Here is a 19225-nt window from a genome sequence, read left to right as displayed (position 1 = left end):
TGATGAGCTGGGTCTTCTTTTGTTGCCCTGCACAGGAGAATGGAGCTGGAAAGCAGCTGAGTGGGGTGGGGAAGGAATGGAGATTTTGCAGTATCCTTCCCCTGCCACGCCCACCAAGCCATGCCCACAGAACCGATAGTAAAAATTTTTGAATCCCACCACTGACACAAACATGTATAGCATGTATTTATATCCCATTTTTTTCAGGAACTCAGGGCACCTACAGAGTGCTCCATCCTCCTATATTTCACGACCATAACCCTGTGACCTCTAAACCACTAAAAGCTGCTGGGGCTTAGAAAAAAAAAGCCTATAGGAAATAGATCTCTCTTGTGTCAGTCATTATCCACTATGCATTAGTATTTTCTCATTGTTTCATTTTTCAACTGCTCCCTACTCTGAACATGAGCATAGACTCCTCTGTTGGAGGAGAAAAAGGATGTGTGTATTATCTGCAAAAATTGTTTTGTTTTATTTTTTGTAAATGTTTTGAGTGAGTTTTTGGAGATATTTCCATTTAATTTTATACATTAAAATGAATAAGTCAATGGAAATGATTCTATATACTTACAGTATTGATCAAGCATATTTTGATAAGTGTGTGTATATTATATGCAAAAATGGCTTTGTTATTATTCACTGATATAGTAATTAAATTATTGGATTCCTCTAAAACTTTTTGATATGACTAAATATATTTGTTCATGACATAATATACATTATTATCACATAAGGATAAAGTAGTACATTTGGACTCTCCACCATTGTAAGTCTTTAGACTGTGCGGTCTTTGCATAAGGAGGAAAACATATCCACTTTAGATTTACTTTTTTTAAAGTTCTCAAATTTCATAAAAAATGACTGTTTAACTCCTTGGAGGTCTACTTCAGAAAAAAATAGAATATCAAGTAAAATAGTCTTGCTCTTCACTGATATATTTCTTGTGGCTTCTACATTGCATATCTATGGCTCTTTATTCCAAGCATAGATTGGAATTTTTTTAAAAAAAACAGCAATTAATTTCATTAAAAAATAGGCAACTTTTACAATAGTAACTTACAACATTTAAACATATATAGAAGTTGTTTGATAGGAGGAAAAAGAGTACTTATAATAGACAAAGAGCAATAGACTAATAGAACCATCTTCAGAAGTCTGAAGATACATCATCAATTGTCATCTACCAAAGATACCCAAGACATAAAGCTGATGCTGAAATCATAATTATCAATTCACAAATAAAATAAATTGCATACATGTGCATAATACAAAATTTCATGCTACTCAGTATCACTTGCTTCATTGGCTCCCTCCCTCTAGATGGTACAGTTTAGTGGATGACAGTTGCAATTCAATAACACAAAGATTCCTACCTCTATCCTATTAATTTCAGTTAGAACTGATGGACAGCCAGTACTCATTAACTTAATCACACTTATGTATATTCCTATACAACCTTAATTTTAATCCTTTTTCATTCTCCATTTTCCAGTCCTATTATGTAGATACACAGATTTAATTAATATTGAAAATATGTAACATGAGTTTTTCAGGTGAAGAAACTATGGAACTTCTAAACTGAATCAATATCCCATGTTTTTGCCTCGAGAAACCTAGCTTGATTTGCATCATTGTTCCATCCTCCAACCCAACAGCCAATTTCCATAAGTTTCCTCAGAAAAAATTAAATAGAGGAGTATTTTATTTCGGTGAAAATGTTAAGGAATAGAACAGTACAAAATAAGATCCTTGTTTAGAAAACATTGCCAGCAAAGAAAACATATTAAAAAGTATCAAATTTCAAAGGCAATGGTTTTCTCAAATATTTTGATGAGATATCATCTTGGTAGCCTTGGTGTAGCAGTTGCTTGTTCTAGAAAATTATGTTCATTTTACACAAAGGAAATTACACCACCAAACCATACATTAATTAGGCTGCAGAAGGTATACAATGGTTATTTTAAACAAAGTCAATTAATAAATCAGGATGTTTTAAAATGTGTTACAGTGGTCTATAGTATATGAATGGTCTAATAATACAATCTCTGATGAATCAAACTTAAGTAGAGTTTAGCATAAAACTCCAGTCTTCACAAATGAGATTTCTTGTATGTGTGAACTCTTCAATTCCACTAAACACTCAGTCAAAAATTACGATCTGGTTTTGGACATGCTGCACAAACAAATAAGGAAACATCTATTACATTAACAAGGGCTTCAGACTAAAAATACATAAATCTAATTCTTATTTAATATCATATACATGGTAAGATGAATTGAGACATTCATAACTGTTACTGAAATCCCTTATATCTTAATCTTATATGTGCAAAGGGTACAAACAGAAAAGAATCCTTCGTTCTTAATTAGTGTGCATTTGATTAGTAACAAAAATATTTGTTACTAATCAAATGCACGCTATTAAAAACATTACATGGGATAATGCATAATATCTAATTTTCCTTTTTTGATTGTGATCCCAATATCACACAATGAAATATCATTTGAACTGGGTCATTTAAAAGAAAATAGTAATGGATTCCACCAGACAATGGATTCATGATAGCAAATTTCTAAGAAAGGATAAACACCAGGCAATTTAAATCTTTACTGTTATATGCAAACAAACATTTTCTATATTACAAGGGATGAGCTCCAGGCACGCAAATATGTAAAGCATGTTATCAAACATAGAACATTCTCAATAGTTGTTGACTTTTGGGTACTTATCCTAAATATGTTTTCAACTGGGCCACCTTGTTACAGCTAAAAGCATTACATATTTCCAGCAACTATTTGCACAGGCTATCCATGAAATAAAAAAGTCTTCCTTAAGATCTGAAGTCTTGGGACCAATTACTCTCATATCCAACCTAGATGTTTCTCACAAAACATACAGTTCTTTTGTCTATGGAGATTCTCAATCATCCAGGTCATGGTTGTCCCAAATATGCTTTTTCAAGAGGCAATTGGACCAGAAAGTACCTTACGGATGCAGTTCTTCTCTTATTGTCCAATATTTATAGTTCATATTTAACACATTAATGAAGGACAAAAAATCTGGATTCGCTCAAGAAACTTTGACACTAATGTATTGCATTTTTGTTTTTTGCAAGATAAAATTTAGATGCACAAAAGGAGGACATAACATTTACAAATGCATAAAGACTGATGATGACCAAGAAATAAACAAATCAGTAGAGAAGAAAAATATATATATATATAAATGAATAAGGCAAAATCATTAGACATTTTGATTCTGAAAAGAATGACAAAAATAATCTGAATTTTTGCTATCAGCTAATATCAAATTATATTAAAGTAAAGCAGTACAATCAAGCAATGTTCACACATTAATCTTACCTTAGCCATCTGAGCTTGCACACCATTTGCTTTAAGAGATGCTACGGCTTTCTGTGCAGCTGCTGGACTATCAAAATCTACAAAACCGTAACCTTTTGAGAGGAGGGGGGGGAAAGTAGCATTAATTATAATATGAATAAAGAATAAAGTAGTTTACCAAATCTTCCCTATCAACAATGTAACATTGTCAAATTTAATACCAATTGTTACTTCAAGATTTTGGATGAGTTTCAACACACCCAGCTGAAATGTTAAGTAAGACATGACCTGTTTTATATTAAGCCAAACCAGTGAATGAATCAGCAAAATTTTATTGTCTGCTCTGACAATGATTTTCTGGAGTCTTCAGCAAACGACTCACTTTCCCTGGCATTTAATCCTTGTAATTGGAGATGCCAAAAATAAACCTGGGATCTTTAAAAATCAATGGTCATTTCCAGAATAGCTTATTATCTATCCAGAATAGGTTACTTAATTAATCTGATTGTGGGATTACAATGATGACTCTACAAACAAAGCAATTCATTCATTTTTAAGCTATAGAAAATGGTACTTTTGTTAAACATTTTCAAAGGTTTCTAAAAGAATGATGCAATAGATAATTATTGCACTGAACTGAATTTTGGAATCTTCCCTTCATATCAGATATATGAATACTTTTTGGAATATATGCAATGTATTCATTGGAGAAAGGATATAACTTCATCTTTTGTAATGATTATGCAATCTAAAGAGCTTGCATCCACCTCAAAAGCTATAATAGTTATTTAGGACTAGAGTGCTAATAGCTTTAGGCATACATCTCCATTTACCAGATCAATATGCAACCACCGAAGGCAATCACAAATATGCTGCAGCATTTAATGCACTTTAAACTTACTAATATCTCATGCATGTATTAAAAGAAGAAAAAAAATAAATGAATCTAATATTCAAATTAATTCCATATATCACAAATATATAAATCCTGTTTTAAGAAATTGCTGATGATATAATGAAGTTTATGATTTTTATGCTAAGGTTCCTGTAAATAACTTGTTTCTCATATTTAACTCAATGGTAACTGCTTCAAAATAGAAAATTCTGTAAGAGTTACATTCTAAACATGCATATTAAGTGTGTAAATAAATCCATTTACAGAGCATTTATAAACTATTGAGACCCCCTTCACTTTTGTCAATTTTTTTATGCTGCAGCCTGATACTACAGTTGTTAAAATCTTTTTTTCCCCTCATTAATCTACACTCATAATGACAAAGTGAAAACAGAATTCTAGAAATGCCAGTAAATGTATTAAAAAGAAAAACTGAAATATCACATTGTATTCAGACTCTTTGCAACAACACTTGAAATTTAGTTCAAGTTCCTCCCATTTCTCTTGACTGTTGCTGACATGTTTCTACACCTTGAATGGAGTAAATTAAACTAAGTTGACATGTTTTGAAAAAACACACATCTCTTTATAAAAGGTCTCACAGCTGACAATGCATACTGTAGCACAGGGGTCCCCAACCACCGGGCCGCGGACTGGTCCCGGTCCGTGGAACATTTCCTACTGGGGCGCTGGTTTGCTGGGCACCGCCATCTTGTTTGATGAGAAAGTGCTTCCGGGTAAGCTTTTCCAGTTGGAAAGCGGTGTTTGGGTCCTGAAGGAATCCTTGCACTTTAGTTTCATTGAAGGGGGGGTCTTCGAACGAAACTAAGGCGCGAGGATTCTTTCAGCACCCAAGGCAAGGCGAGCCGAACGACTGTCCTGAAGCCATCCTGAAGCAAAGCCCATTGACAAAGGTACAAAGGAGGAGTTGAAGGTGGCGGAGAGAAGCGGGGGACGGCTGGCTGGCCGGTCGCTTGGCTCGCCTTGCCTTGTCATGCATGCTGATGCCAGTACCAGAACGTGGATCATTTTGTGATGCCAGTACCGGGCCGTGGCACTAAAAAGGTTGAGGGCCACTGCTGTAGCAGATCAAAAGACCTGTGGTCAAAGGAACTGCCTGCAGAACTCAGAACAGGGGTGGGTTTCTACCAGTTCACACCTATTCGCTAGAACCGGTTGTTAACATTCTAAGCGGTTCGGAGAACCGGTTGTTAGAAGAAATTACTGGCCTAATCCTGTAAGGAAGGCAGGAAGGAAACATTCTGTTGTTGCTTACAGAAACTGTCTCTCCCTTAACCCTTATTACATTCTTGGCAGGACTAGACTTCCTGTCTCAGGAACATCTCTGGAGTTTTTTCCCCCTCCTTTGCTGGTACTTTGCTTGTGTGGAGTGACCATTCAAAGTTATAATGGCACTGAAAAAACTGACTTATGACCATTTTTCACACTTACGGCTGTTGCAGCATCCCTACAGTCACGAGAGGCCAGGCAAGGAGAAGCGTGCCTTGATGTGAGTGATGTTGAGTTGGCCACATCCAGCCAGTCACATGATCACCAAGCCACGCCCATCAACTAAACCACACCCACAGAACAGGTTGTTAAAAAATTTGAATCTCCTCCTAACTCAGAGACAGGATTATTGCAAGGGAGAGGTCTGGAGAAGGCTACAATAAAATTTCTGCTGCTCTGAAAATTCCTAAGAGCACAATGGCATCCATAATTCTCAAATGGAAGAAATTTGGCAAAACCCGAGCTCTTCCAAGAGCAACTGAATTAGAAGGGCCTTAGTAAGAGAAGTGGCCAACAACCTGATGGTGACTCAGATTGAGCTCCAGAGATCCTGTGTGGAGATGAGACAGAGTTCCAGAAGGATAACCATCACTGCAGCCCTCCACTGATCTGGACTTTATGGCAAATTGGCTAGACAGAAGCCTTTCCTCAGTGCAAAACTCATGAAAGCCTGCTTGGAGTTTGCAAAAAAGCACCTGAAGTATTCTCAGACTTGTGAGGAACAAGATTCTCTGGTCTGATGAAACAAAGATTGAACTGTTTGGCCTCAATTCTAAATGCTACAATCAGGCACAGTTTATCACCTGCCCAATATCATCCCAACAGTGAACCATGGTTGTTATGTCCTCGGGGCTGACACCAGTTCTCCATCAGGTCCGCTCTTCCTGTGGGGGCGTTTACACCCCCCATTGGTTGGCTCCTTCGACAGCCGGCTATAAAAGCCGGCTGCTAGGTTGAGCCAACCGCTGTTCGCTGGCAGGTCTGCTGTTAGCAATGCAGACGCGACAGCCCCTTTATTTCCGAATAAAACGTGTTTTGAGAAATGCTCTGGTGTGGCCTCCTCCTTCGGAGATCTAACATTGGCGACGAGGGTGGGATACGCCAACCAGCAGCAATACAAGAGCTGAAGTCACACACCTGAACGCTGAGCCGTAGCCGCGCCGCTGAGAGCTCGGGTCAGCCGTTACAGATACAGAGCGAAGTGGAGCGTGTAGCCGCTCAAGTGCACAAATAGCTACAGGGAAGTAGGGCGCTGAGAGCCTCAGCCGCCCGGCATTGAATCCAGCCGAAATTGCCGGATTCTGCCTAGCCGAGCCTCGGCGCTGCGTTCACAATCGCTGAAAGTTGGTGCGCAATTTAAATCGCTGTCGGCACGAAGCTACAGCCATAGCCGCCACGCCTTGTAAGGGCGCGAAATTTAAACAGACGTCAGTTACGGGCGCTACAGCCTAGCTGCCAAGGGCAATATAGAGCGTGGAAACCCAGAGAGATTCTAAGAGCTGAAACACTAAGCTGAAATAGCACTGCGAACTGCAGCTGCTACCCACACAAACCCAGAGAGATTCCAAGAGCTGAGACACTGAGCTGAAATAGCGCTGCATGAGCTGCAGCTGCTACCGCATCCAGGGCCTGTATTCCCAGTGAGATTGATCAACCTGCCACAGGTTGAAACCAAACATGAATTCAAATCCGCGTTCCCGCCATTTAAGCCAGACGAAGACAAGTGGGACTCTTACAGGAGCCGTTTCAATCATTACATTGATGCTGTTGGGCTGGCCGACGCCACAGACAATAAGAAGAAATCATTTTTCCTGAGTTACTGCGGGGCCACAGTGTTCGACACCGCAACAGTACTATGCGCCCCGAGGGAGTTAAAGAATGTTCCGTGGTCTGAGCTGCTGGAGATACTCTCCAATCATTATTCGCCAAAGCCGTCGCAGATCGCAAGACGCTTTGCCTTTCGCATGAGGAAACAAGTGGATGGAGAAACCATAAACCAGTATATGGCCGCCCTCAGAACCGCAGCCCTTCATTGTGAATTTAAAAACTACCTCGATGACATGCTCCTGGATCAACTTGTCTGTGGGGTCAGAGACACGAGGCTACAGAGGCGCTTATTGGCCAGAAAGGACCTTAACCTCGCCCAAGCAATCGAAGAAGCCCTGGCCGCTGAGCTAGCCATACAGTCAGCCGCTGAAATACAGGGAGGCGCACCCAAAACCAGTCCAGTCACTGTGCATTCCGAGGAAGCAGTGAACGAGGAAGAGCCTATTGAACATTCAGAAGTCCACCGCCTTAAACCATTCAAGCAACCACAGGTAGGAGCTAGACCTAGAGACGGCAACGCGCCTAGGCACACCCAACTTTGTCTCTCATGTGGTGGTCCCCATGCCAGAGCGATGTGCAGGTTCAGAAACGCCACCTGCAACAATTGCAACAAGAAAGGGCACATCGCCAGGGTGTGCCAGGCAACGCATGTGACTCCACAAAAGACATCTTCCTACCTCCGGGGCCACCCAGGCAAGTAGAAAATTGTTATACATGCTATCAAGCTAACCATACTTTTTGACTCTAATAAAATACAACTTTCCATTCATTTAGAAGGTAAACCCTGCCTTATGGAGGTCGATACCAGGTCAGCACTCTCAATTATTTCATGGAGCACACTTAAGAAAATACGTCCCAGCCTGTCCAGGAAGCAACTGCAGAAGAGTCGCCTATCCTTGAGGGACTATCAAGGGAAGAATATTCCGGTGCTCGGAACAGGCAAGTTCCTCGTCAAATTCAAATCCTTTAAAGGCCACCTGCCATTAGTGGTAGTTGATGGTGCCCTTCCTAGTCTTCTGGGGTTGGATTGGTTCCCCTTTCTCGGCCTTAGCTTAACGGGAGTACATGCTGTCTCATCCTCCGATACCGACTCACTCTTTTCAGATTACGCTGACGTATTCAGTGATGAATTGGGCTGTTACAAAGGCACACCTATATCCTTCTCAGTAGACCCCCAAGCAGTTCCCATCCGCTTAAAGCCGCGAAGAGTACCATTTGCTCTGCGATCTAAGCTAGATGCGGAACTAGACAAATTACTCAAGCAAGGGGTAATTGAACCCACAGATTTTGCTAAATGGGAGACACCAATTGTCACACCCCTAAAAAGGATGGTAGTATAAGAATGTGTTCAGACTACAAGACCACAATAAACCGCTATCTGCAGACTAGCGCATACCCAGTGCCAGTAATCCAACATTTACTTCACACATTTGAACCAGGAACTATATTCGCCAAATTGGATATGTCACAGGCATACCAGCAGTTTCCTGTGGACAACCAAACGGTCGAATTACAAACCATTGTTACCCACAGGGGGCCTTCCGATGCAAGCGCCTCCAATTTGGCGTCAGCGTCGCCCAGGGCATATTCCAGTCATTAATGGAACGGATCCTGCAGGGCCTTCCTGGCGTGGTTCCGTACTTTGATGACATCTTGGTTTCAGCCCGGGACAGAGCCCAACTTTTCCTCAGAGTAAGAGGGGTATTGGATAGGTTCAGACAGCATGGCCTCAAACTAAAAAAAGAAAAATGCGCCATAGCCACTAAACAGGTGGACTTTCTTGGATACCGAATAGATGCCTCTGGCATTCACCCGGTGGAATCTAAGGTCAAAGCCATTCACGAGGCACCCACTCCCTCTTCCAAACCAGAGCTACAAGCCTTCCCAGGCCTGCTGAACTTCTATGCATCATTCCTGCCTCACAAAGCTTCAGTGGCCGAACCACTGCATAGACTTTTAGACAAAAATACACCATGGCATTGGGGACCCAAAGAGGAATACGCTTTTAGGGCAGTCAAGTCACTACTTACTTCAGACGCTGTGCTGATTCAATTCAACCAGTACCTGCCACTGGTTTTAGCTGCTGACGCCTCACCCTTCGGGATTGGGGCCGTACTAAGTCACAGGCTTCCCAACGGATCCGAAGCTCCAATCGCATTCTTTTCTCGAACATTTTCAACTACGGAACGTAATTATAGTCAAATTGACAAAGAGGCCCTCGCTGCCGTAGCCGCTGTTAAAAAATTCCATGAATTTTTATTCGGGCACAACTTCGAACTAGTTACAGATCACAAACCACTGTTGGGACTTCTCTCCGGGGAGAAACAAACGCCGCAAGTCTTGTCACCCAGGATGACAAGGTGGACCTTATTCCTGGCGGCTTATTCATACAAATTAGTTCACCGCCCAGGAAAAAACCTCAGCCACGCTGACGCCCTCAGCCGATGCCCGCTGCCAACACCCGTGGAGGATCCGGCCCCAGTACACACCATTTTCGACACCAGTGAGTTCAGCATTCCAGTCACTGCGAGAGACATTGCTTTTCAGTCCAGAAAAGACACACTTATCGCCCAGGTCCTGGACTGGGTACGGAGGGGGTGGCCGGGTAGTAATCCATCTAACGATTTTTCACCATTTAAAGTCTGCCAACAGGAGCTTTCCAGTTTACAGGGCTGCCTGCTTTGGGGGACCAGAGTTGTCATCCCGGAATCTCTGCGCAGACCCGTCCTGAAGGCATTGCACGAGGGGCACCCCGGCATCGTCCGAATGAAGGCATTGGCCCGGAGTTACGTCTGGTGGCCGGGCATGGACGACGAAATCGCGAAATGGGTAAGCTCCTGCCACCCCTGTCAAGAGTCCAGGCCTGCACCTCCAATCACCACTCCCACCAAATGGGAAAGCGCCAACGCACCATGGTCGGGGCTGCATATTGACTTGGCTGGCCCATTTCAAGGCAAGACCTTCCTAGTAGTTGTAGATTCATTCTCTAAATGGATCGATGTGGCCCTTCTACTCACAACCACCACTCGAGCAATTGCCCAAGCTCTAACCCGTCTGTTCGTCACACACGGTCTGCCGGACACTATAGTCTCAGACAATGGCCCTCAATTTACTTCCACGGAATTCAGCCGGTATGTCACCAACCTGGGCATCCGGCACATTCTAACGGCCCCTTTTCATCCCCGAGCAATGGACTGGCTGAGAGAGCTGTCAGAACTGCCAAAGAGGCACTAGCCAGGTTCACCCAAGATGACTGGCACTCCAGGCTCTCTCGATTCCTTATGAGCCAACATTCGACCCCTTGCACGGTCACCAACAAATCTCCAGCCGAGTTACTAATGGGCAGACGCTAAGGACAGTACTAGATAGACTGCACCCTCACTATTGCCCAGACACGCCAATTGGGTCTAACAGTAGGGTCAGGAGTTTTGTATTACAGGACCGAGTTTTTGCCAGGAATTACGCAGGCGACCCACTGTGGATACCCGGAAAGATCGTGGCCATCACAGGTCCCCAATCGTACCGCATCCAGTTGGAAGACGGGCGCATCTGGCGGAGACACCTAGACCAAATACGGAGCCGTCCAGCCGAGCTCGCCAGCACCGACCCAGAGGCTGCAGTGACACTCCAAGCACCACGCGCAACTCCTGACTGGGACACCCAGGCGACCAATCCCTCCAGCCGAGTCAAGGGAACAGACAATAGACCGGAACCGTCCACCAGAGTCATCGGCCCTTCCGACCGACTACCCCACCGCACTAAGTGGCTGCGACAACTCAGCGAGCCGGCCCGAGGTCTACGACCACGTACAGGTGGCTGACCAGCTCCCAACAAATCCAGCTTCCGCTGCCCCGAACTCTGTACCGCCTGGGGGCTCACCCGAACTGCGCCGATCAGGGCGATCGCACAAACCGCCCGCATACCTACAAGACTATTCATGTTTGTATCTGGGGGGGAAGGGGTGTTATGTCCTCGGGGCTGACACCAGTTCTCCATCAGGTCCGCTCTTCCTGCGGGGGCGTTTACACCCCCCATTGGTTGGCTCCCTTCGACAGCCGGCTATAAAAGCCGGCTGCTAGGTTGAGCCAACCGCTGTTCGCTGGCAGGTCTGCTGTTAGCAATGCAGACGCGACAGCCCCCTTTATTTCCGAATAAAGCGTGTTTTGAGAAATGCTCTGGTGTGGCCTCCCTCCTTTTCGAGATCTAACAATGGTGATGACAGAATAATGCCGTGGGGTGTTTTTCATCAGTAGGGACTGTAGAACTGAAGCAAAGGGTATCTTCAATGAAAAACTGTTCCACAGTGCTCAGACTGGGCCAAATGTTCATCTTCCAACATAACAGCAATCTTAAACACATAGCCAAGATAACACAGGAGTGGCTTAGGGACAACTCTGTGAATGTCCTAGAATGGTCTAGCCAGACTTGAACCCTATCTCTAGAGGGACCTGAAAATGGCTGTCCACTGATGATTGCCACCCAACCTAACTGAGCCTGAGAGGATTCGCAAGGAAAAATGACAGAAAACCACCCAATTCAGATGTGTAAAGCTTGTCATAACATATCCAAATACACTTGAGGCTGTAACTGCTGCCAAAGGTGCTTCAGCAAAGTACTGAATGAAGGGTATGAATATTTATACCAATGTGATAGTTGAGTTTTTTCTTTTTAATAGATATTTTTAAAATTCTGTTTTCAATTTGTTATTGTAGATAATCAACAAAAAAAATGAATTTCAACAACTTAGAATGAGATTGCAGCATAGCAGAATTGACAAAAAATGAAGGGGCTCTGAATATCCTCTGAATGCAGCTGTAGATATGCTGAATATGTAGATATTTCATTCCTAAGAAAATATGTCCAGGAATAAACAATAAATATAAGTGCTAAAAATATAGATAGATAAAATAAGCTTAAAGAAATTATCAGTAAAAACCAAAATATCCAAGATACCTTAAGTTCCATAGTCTTTTCCCAGCAGATATAGACAGTTAAATTCTGTATAATTTATAATTGTAGAATTATAAAAGATGTGTACACTGAGAAACAAAATCATATTGCTTTTAACAAATATGGTTGTATTTGTTTATAGTTTAATTTTTAATGAATCTAAAAAAAACCTATCTTATTTATAGGAGAAAAGACTTGGAGGGATAGCTACAGTTTAGCTCTAAAGGTTTTTAAAGTGAAACTGTGTCCAAATTATTACTGTAAACAATGCCTGCTAAGAAATGAACAAGAGTTCAAAATCTTGATTTTTAACCTTTCCATGCTTTTTATGCTGCCAATCCAACTGTGCTGCTTTATGATCATAGGGAGGAGTTGCTCTTGGGAGGTATAAACAAAGAACCTCACAAGCAATCATCTCAGCTGCCGGAGCCAAAGCAAACAGACACCTATATTGGGCAGCAGCCAAATAGGAATATGGTGCAGACTGATGTTTACTTAGGGACAATGACAAAGGCATCAATTCATACTGTATGGAGGGAAAGCAATTGTAAACCATTCTTGTATTTTTCACAAGATATCACATGGGCAGAAAATTTAAAAATGATTGAGTGGAGCTGGATGATGGGCCTTTCAGGTTTGGATGGCACTCAATATGCTTCTGAACAGCTGAGGAACTTTCACAATGCAAATGGCATTCATGACGTGGCTAGATTAAAGCCTTCAGAACATCTAAGTTGCTGGTGTTATCAATCAGGAAAATAAGCTCATAAACTATAAAGACAGAATAACAGAACATAAAATGTAAGAAACACAGATATAGGAAAATTCAACACAGGAATATAAAATGAAATGACTACAAATTGATATCTTAAGCATTAGCAAATTGAGATGGACTTGGATTGCTCACTTTCAGTGAGAAGATCACATCATTTATTACTCAGGATATGAAAAACAAAACAGAAAAGTGTTGCTTTTATAGTTGGAAAGAATATAACAACAGCAGTAGTTTGCTACAAACTGTTGTGGTTTGCTGGCAGCAGGTGTGGAAGCTGAGGTCTCAGAGAGCAAGGACTCAGATGAGGGGCCTGCGTGTGATGCAGGGATGGGGCCAGGACCATCAGGGAGTAGAATGCTGCCTTCGGAGATTGTGGAGGCTGACAGCAGTGATGAAGAGGTCCCCAAGGAGCGTTTGTCTAGTGTGTGTGCGTGCAGGGCTGCTTGAAGGAAAAAGCAGCTGCTGCAGCCCGGGCAACTCAGGAGTAAGGCTGCAAGGTAACGGCCCCTCCCTTAAGAGATAAAAGCCAGCTGAGAAATCAGGGTTCTTTGAAGGAAGCAAAGAAGTTTTTGCACTCAAGCCTTATGGACACTTTGGAATATCTTGGTTGGTGTTTTGGTTCTTTGTGTTTGAAATATTTCTTAGTAACTTTATCTAGTGTTCTTGGCAGCCTTGCACAACCTTGGCAAGGCTCGTTCTTATCAGAGACAATTAGTTTGAAACAGCCTTTTAACTGTGAAGGAATGGAATTCATAAAGAATCATTAAAAGGTTTTGCTGTTACCTCTGTTTTGTGTTTGTTTCCTTGGAACAAGGTTTGGATCAGAACACAATCAATGAATGTATATTATTGATTAGACCTCATGGACAACCTTTTGATATGGCAATGATTTAAGTCTATGGTCTAACTACTGAAGCAGAAGTAGAGGGGTTGATGAGTGTTATGATCTAGTTTAATATGAACTGCTTGTGATTGGAGACTGGAATTGGACACTGGAGTTCAATTATCGTACCAAAGAAATGCCCAGATACTGACTGTAGAACATACCACATTTTTTTCTAGTTAATGGAAGAGGGCAAATTCTCATGTTACCATGATTTTTCCCCTAGAAAGTTAACAATGCTTTCTCTCATGAAGACGTCTGCTGATGGATATTAACAGTGTCCTACATTTTCTGGCTTATGTTCCTATTGAATTTGATGGAAGAAAAAATGTTTTAGAAATTATTTTTAATGGAGAAGATAATTTTGATGAAATTATGGATTGAACATTGTGGTGTTGGATTGGACAAAGAGGATATAGAATGTCCCAGATTTCACCTTATTACAAAATCTAACTTTTATGACTCTCAACGTTTCATTAAATTCCAGAAAATAAATTATTCATTTTTATTTATTAAATATTATTTTTAATTAAGTTGTTTATTTTTATTAACATATTTTAATAAAATATAATAATAAAGTTGTTTTTTAAGGAGTAATATTAGCATTACAATAAATGGAAGCCTTATTCTTTGGAAGTTATTTGTAACTTTCTTATAGCCTAAAGAGAGAATTTTGGGGAACTGTCCCAAATCTTTTGGAAATTTTAAAGAATGTGTAGAGGCCACATTTGCTAATTCTAAAATAATAGTGCAATAATGTTTTTTTAAAAAACCAAAATCATATTGTCAGCAGCTAAATATATTTACTTTAAAACAGCTTCCATTGGTTCATGTCCATATAAATTTACAAAAGATAGAAGTCTCAGTGTGAATTTTGCCTTACATGTTACTCAGATTACTATAGCAAAGGTAGCAACAAAAGATGCAGGAGGTTATTAAAAGAATATATCAAAGGAGCTGAAATATCCTATTATAAAAGAAATAGCACACTTATGCAATTCCTGTATTAAAAATAGGAGAGAAAGATTAATTGAATAGGTATACATTTATAGCTCCGTTACTGAATCAAATTCTGAAATTGGTAGGATCTGCCATCTGCCATCAAATTAAGATGTAAAATTAACCAAAAGATATTATGGCATAATTAACATAACTGTCCTTATTATTAAGTGAGATTTCTGTATCAGGTGCCAGAGAAACGGCATCATTAAAGAATGACAACTTGTTAATTTTTAATTATCATGGAGAAATAAATTTCGATTGTCCTCATCAAATGAAAAGCATCTTGCAAGAATTTTGTTCAACAAGAATTATAGGGCCCCATAGAAATGTAGATATTATCTTTCCAATAACTTAGCCCTTAAGTGTTAAAAATATAAGTGGCAAACTAGCTAGCTAATATCTTCTCTCCCGGTGATTCAATTTAGGAATGCTTAATTATATTATCTTTTTTCATCTCTGTTTTTAAAGTGATATCACAATGCCACATTTCTGAACTGTGCACCCATTATTACTACAAAAAGGAATATTACATTCTAAATCTTTTTGCTTTTCTGCACATCAATATTTAACGCTACCAATCTATGTTTCTGGAAACTATGTGGCTTCGAACAGCATTTTATTATTTGGGCAACTGTGCAGATACAATTCTAGAATAGAATAACAGAGTTGGACTTCTTATGAGATGAACCATCTGCTAGAAAGCTGTCAGATAGTTTATTTCTTTTAAATTCACATTTTAAAAAACTGTATTTCAAGCAGTAATAGGGAAGGAGGTTGAACAGACTTTAGAGGAGCTCTCAATGTCTCTTAAATCTTTTATTTAATTTAATGTAAATGTGCAATTTAACTAACACAGACTATTTTCAATTTAATCATTTACAGCATTATCTGAGATTTCAAGGCGGTTAACAAATATAGTTAAAAATAATAAAATCACATAGTATCATACAGAAGAATTATAGTACAACTTAATCTCCATAAATACAATTAGTGATTCAAATGGTATAATGTGAAATCTAAGGACACTGTATTCATAAATATTCATTCTCTGAAAGCATCAGATATATTTCCATTAACTTCAACTTAGGCAAAATTTCATTAGTAAATAGTAGCAAATGCTATTTATTATTTAAGTATACCATGACTATCTCATGTCTCATAGTTTAAATGGGTCTACTTTAAAGTCAAATACATATTAATAAGCCCAATTTATTGTCATATTGAATAAAACACACACATTGATCACACTTTTCTTTCTAATGTTAAACTCCTTATAGAAATTATTGTGATTCAAAGAGTACATTCTTGCACAGTTTTCATTGGAAGCCATCCTGTTGGTGATGCCCTGGGAAGTAATCTTTATTTACTGATTGCCCATGAATAGCTATGTCCAGTAAAAAAAAAATCCTCCTCTATTCCTAAGGATACACCTTGCTTTAAACTAAAGTGATTCTACAGTTCATGGCTAGCATTCAGTTTTCTGAATCCATATTGTCCATCAGCATTACTAACCATCAGAAACCTTGTTCTGAAGGAAACAAAAGAGTTACTTTAACGTGGCTTGACTGTATTCAAAGTTAATCCTGAAGATGAAGTAATAATTATGGTTTCTAAAGTTGTGTATGTGTGTGGATCTATAAAGAAAGAGGGATTAGATATACTAAAAGAATCAGTAAAATTGATAGTATAAGTATCTGTGTACATACACATATAGCTGAAGAAAATGATAAAACAGCATATAGACTTAAAACTAGAGACATTTTTATTGGGAATTTTGCCTGAGGGTTACAACAAAGAGTTAACATATTTGATTATTAATGTACTAACAGCAGCTAGGATTGTATTTGCACAAAATTGGAAAAATGAGAAAATTCCGATGGATAAGGAAATAATTAAGAAAATAATGGAATGTGCAGACATGAGTAGATTGAAAGTGGCAATTAGAGAACAAGAAGAAAAAGATTATTATAAAATTTGGAATTTATCTTATGAATGGCTGGATAGTAGAGTAAGAAATTGAAATATGTAAGTACAGTATAATATATTATTACTGATAAATGAATGAGTTATATATAACAAAATGAATGTGAAATGTATCATTGAAAATTAATAATTATAATGTTAAGGATGATATAATAAGTGATATATGTGATATAAAATACTGATTAGAACAATTATAAACATATATAAGTAAAATATATATAATAATGCTATTATGTGCACAGAGATATACGTACCCAACTGACACACTGTTGAACAGAAAGGTTTTATTTGTTTGTTTTTGTTGTTATAAAAATAAAAAACTTTTTATAAAAAGAGAAGAAAGTAAGAAAATATTTACAGACCTCTCACATCCTGGACATAAACTGTTTCAACTCCTACTCTCAAAACGATGCTATAGAGAACTGCACACCAGAACAACTAGACACAAGGACAGTTTTTTCCTGAACGTCATCACACAAATAATTCCCTCAACACTGTTCCAACTATTTACAAAGTCTGCACTACTATTACTATTAATCTTCTCATCACTCCTTATCACCCATCCCCTCCCACTTGTGACTTAATGACTGTAAGTTTGTCACTTGTATCCTTACAATTTATATTGACTATTTCTTAGTATGATTAGATTGCTTATTGTATCCTATGACTATTATTAAGTGATGTACCTTATAATTCTTGACCCTTGATGAATGTATCTTTTATTTTATGTACACTGAGAGCATTTGCACCAAGACAAGTTCTTGTGTGTCCAATCACACTGGGCCAATAAAGAATTCTATTCTGTTCTGTTCTGTTCTGTTCTATGATTAATATGAATTGCCAGAGTACCAAAGAAAATTATTTTGGATTTAAGTATTTGGTCTAAGAAGAGGAAGAAGCAACTTACTTCAGATCTCTTATTCTGTTAGATCTGAAAGAAATTATTTGTGCCATTCGCTGTGCAATAGCTGCATAGTAAACATCAGTAAATAGGAAAAAATTGTTCAGAAAGGATATGTCCAGTGTATACAAAGTACATTTTGTGTATTATTGGAAGTAATATTTCAAAAAATAAAAAAACAGGATGTTTTGACATTCAACATAGGAAATATGAAACTAAGCAAAATTGATGAGCATGTTTTTACTGGACTTAGATTACTCTGGAAAGCAAAAGAAATGTTCTAGTAGTGAAACAGTTTTTTAAAAAACAGTTGCTTCATCCAAACCATGCAGAGTTATGAAAGTTTTGTTCCATACTTAGTAATAAGATACTTTAATTATACATCTCATTTGAAATTTGAGGAATAAGGTAATAAAAATGAATAAGAACTAAATACACTTTCACAGAAATTCAGATTAGCTTCTCTTTCAGATGATATAATATTTTTAATTAGTAAAATATTATATATAGTTTTTATTTTAAAAATTTTAAAAGAATAAAAACAATGAATATTTTGGAAGAAATAGGAAAAAAGTGAAAAAAATACAAAGAAAGAATAGTTCCAGCAACAAAAATGAAAACAAAACAAAACAAATGAGAAAAAAATCCTAGCCAATTGATCATTTGATTTCATCTTACTTTGGCATGTTCTTGTTAATCATCTCTCAACAACTCTAATGTTAACTATTTCCCTTTGCCTACAGTTTCCTTTCTATAAAGTGCTTCTTTGTATTAAGATCTTTAAATCCATTTTAGGCACAATCTGGTTTATATGTATTTCATATTCTAAATATAGCATTTCTAATATAGTGATTTTTAAAAGCTAGCTTAATTTTATCATACCAAAGAAATCCATGCCATACAAATCTCAAGTCATGTGTTTCTATTTCTAAGATTCTCTTATTTCTCAGCAGAACCCACTCCTTCATCCAAAACAAACAGCAGGCAAAATATGATTTCAAATCAGGCAATCACAATTCACTTCATTCCTTTGCATCTTTAAAAATTTTATCTATGACAATATATATCTTTCTGCAATGGGTTAAATAATACATCAACTGTAAAAATAGATATAGTTCAAAATAAAATATATTATTCTAGGAAATAGTTATTTTTATTCAGAAATTCTCCCCAATTCTCCTAATTTGTCCCATTTTAGCATATTGTTATGAATTTCATTCCATGTCATAACACAATTGTTGTAAAATAACATACAATTCATATTAGTCACAGTAATATCCATTATTCCACTTTTTTCCTCAATTTTAAAACCAGTTTTTCCATCAATTCTTTTAGTTCTTCTACCCTAATGTTTTTTGTAACATTGTTTGTCATTAA

At 38.6% G+C, this 19225-nt stretch overlaps 1 protein-coding gene across 1 annotated transcript in view; it reads right to left on the bottom strand.

The window, feature by feature from the left end:
* RBMS3 (RNA binding motif single stranded interacting protein 3) overlaps positions 1-19225 on the bottom strand; it is a 444163-nt gene that overhangs the window by 285916 nt on the left and 139022 nt on the right. Inside the window, exon 3 of the mRNA XM_026708139.2 lies at positions 3364-3455. Within this exon, the coding sequence (XP_026563924.2) occupies positions 3364-3455 (92 nt within the window). The remainder of the gene's footprint in view (positions 1-3363; positions 3456-19225) is intronic.

This window comes from Pseudonaja textilis, chromosome Z (assembly GCF_049901715.1).
Source record: "Pseudonaja textilis isolate UNSWEBS1 chromosome Z, rPseTex1.2, whole genome shotgun sequence".
Lineage (NCBI taxonomy): Eukaryota > Metazoa > Chordata > Lepidosauria > Squamata > Elapidae > Pseudonaja > Pseudonaja textilis.
Note: the sequence above shows the minus strand (reverse complement) of the source record. Positions and strands in the feature narration are given on the sequence as shown.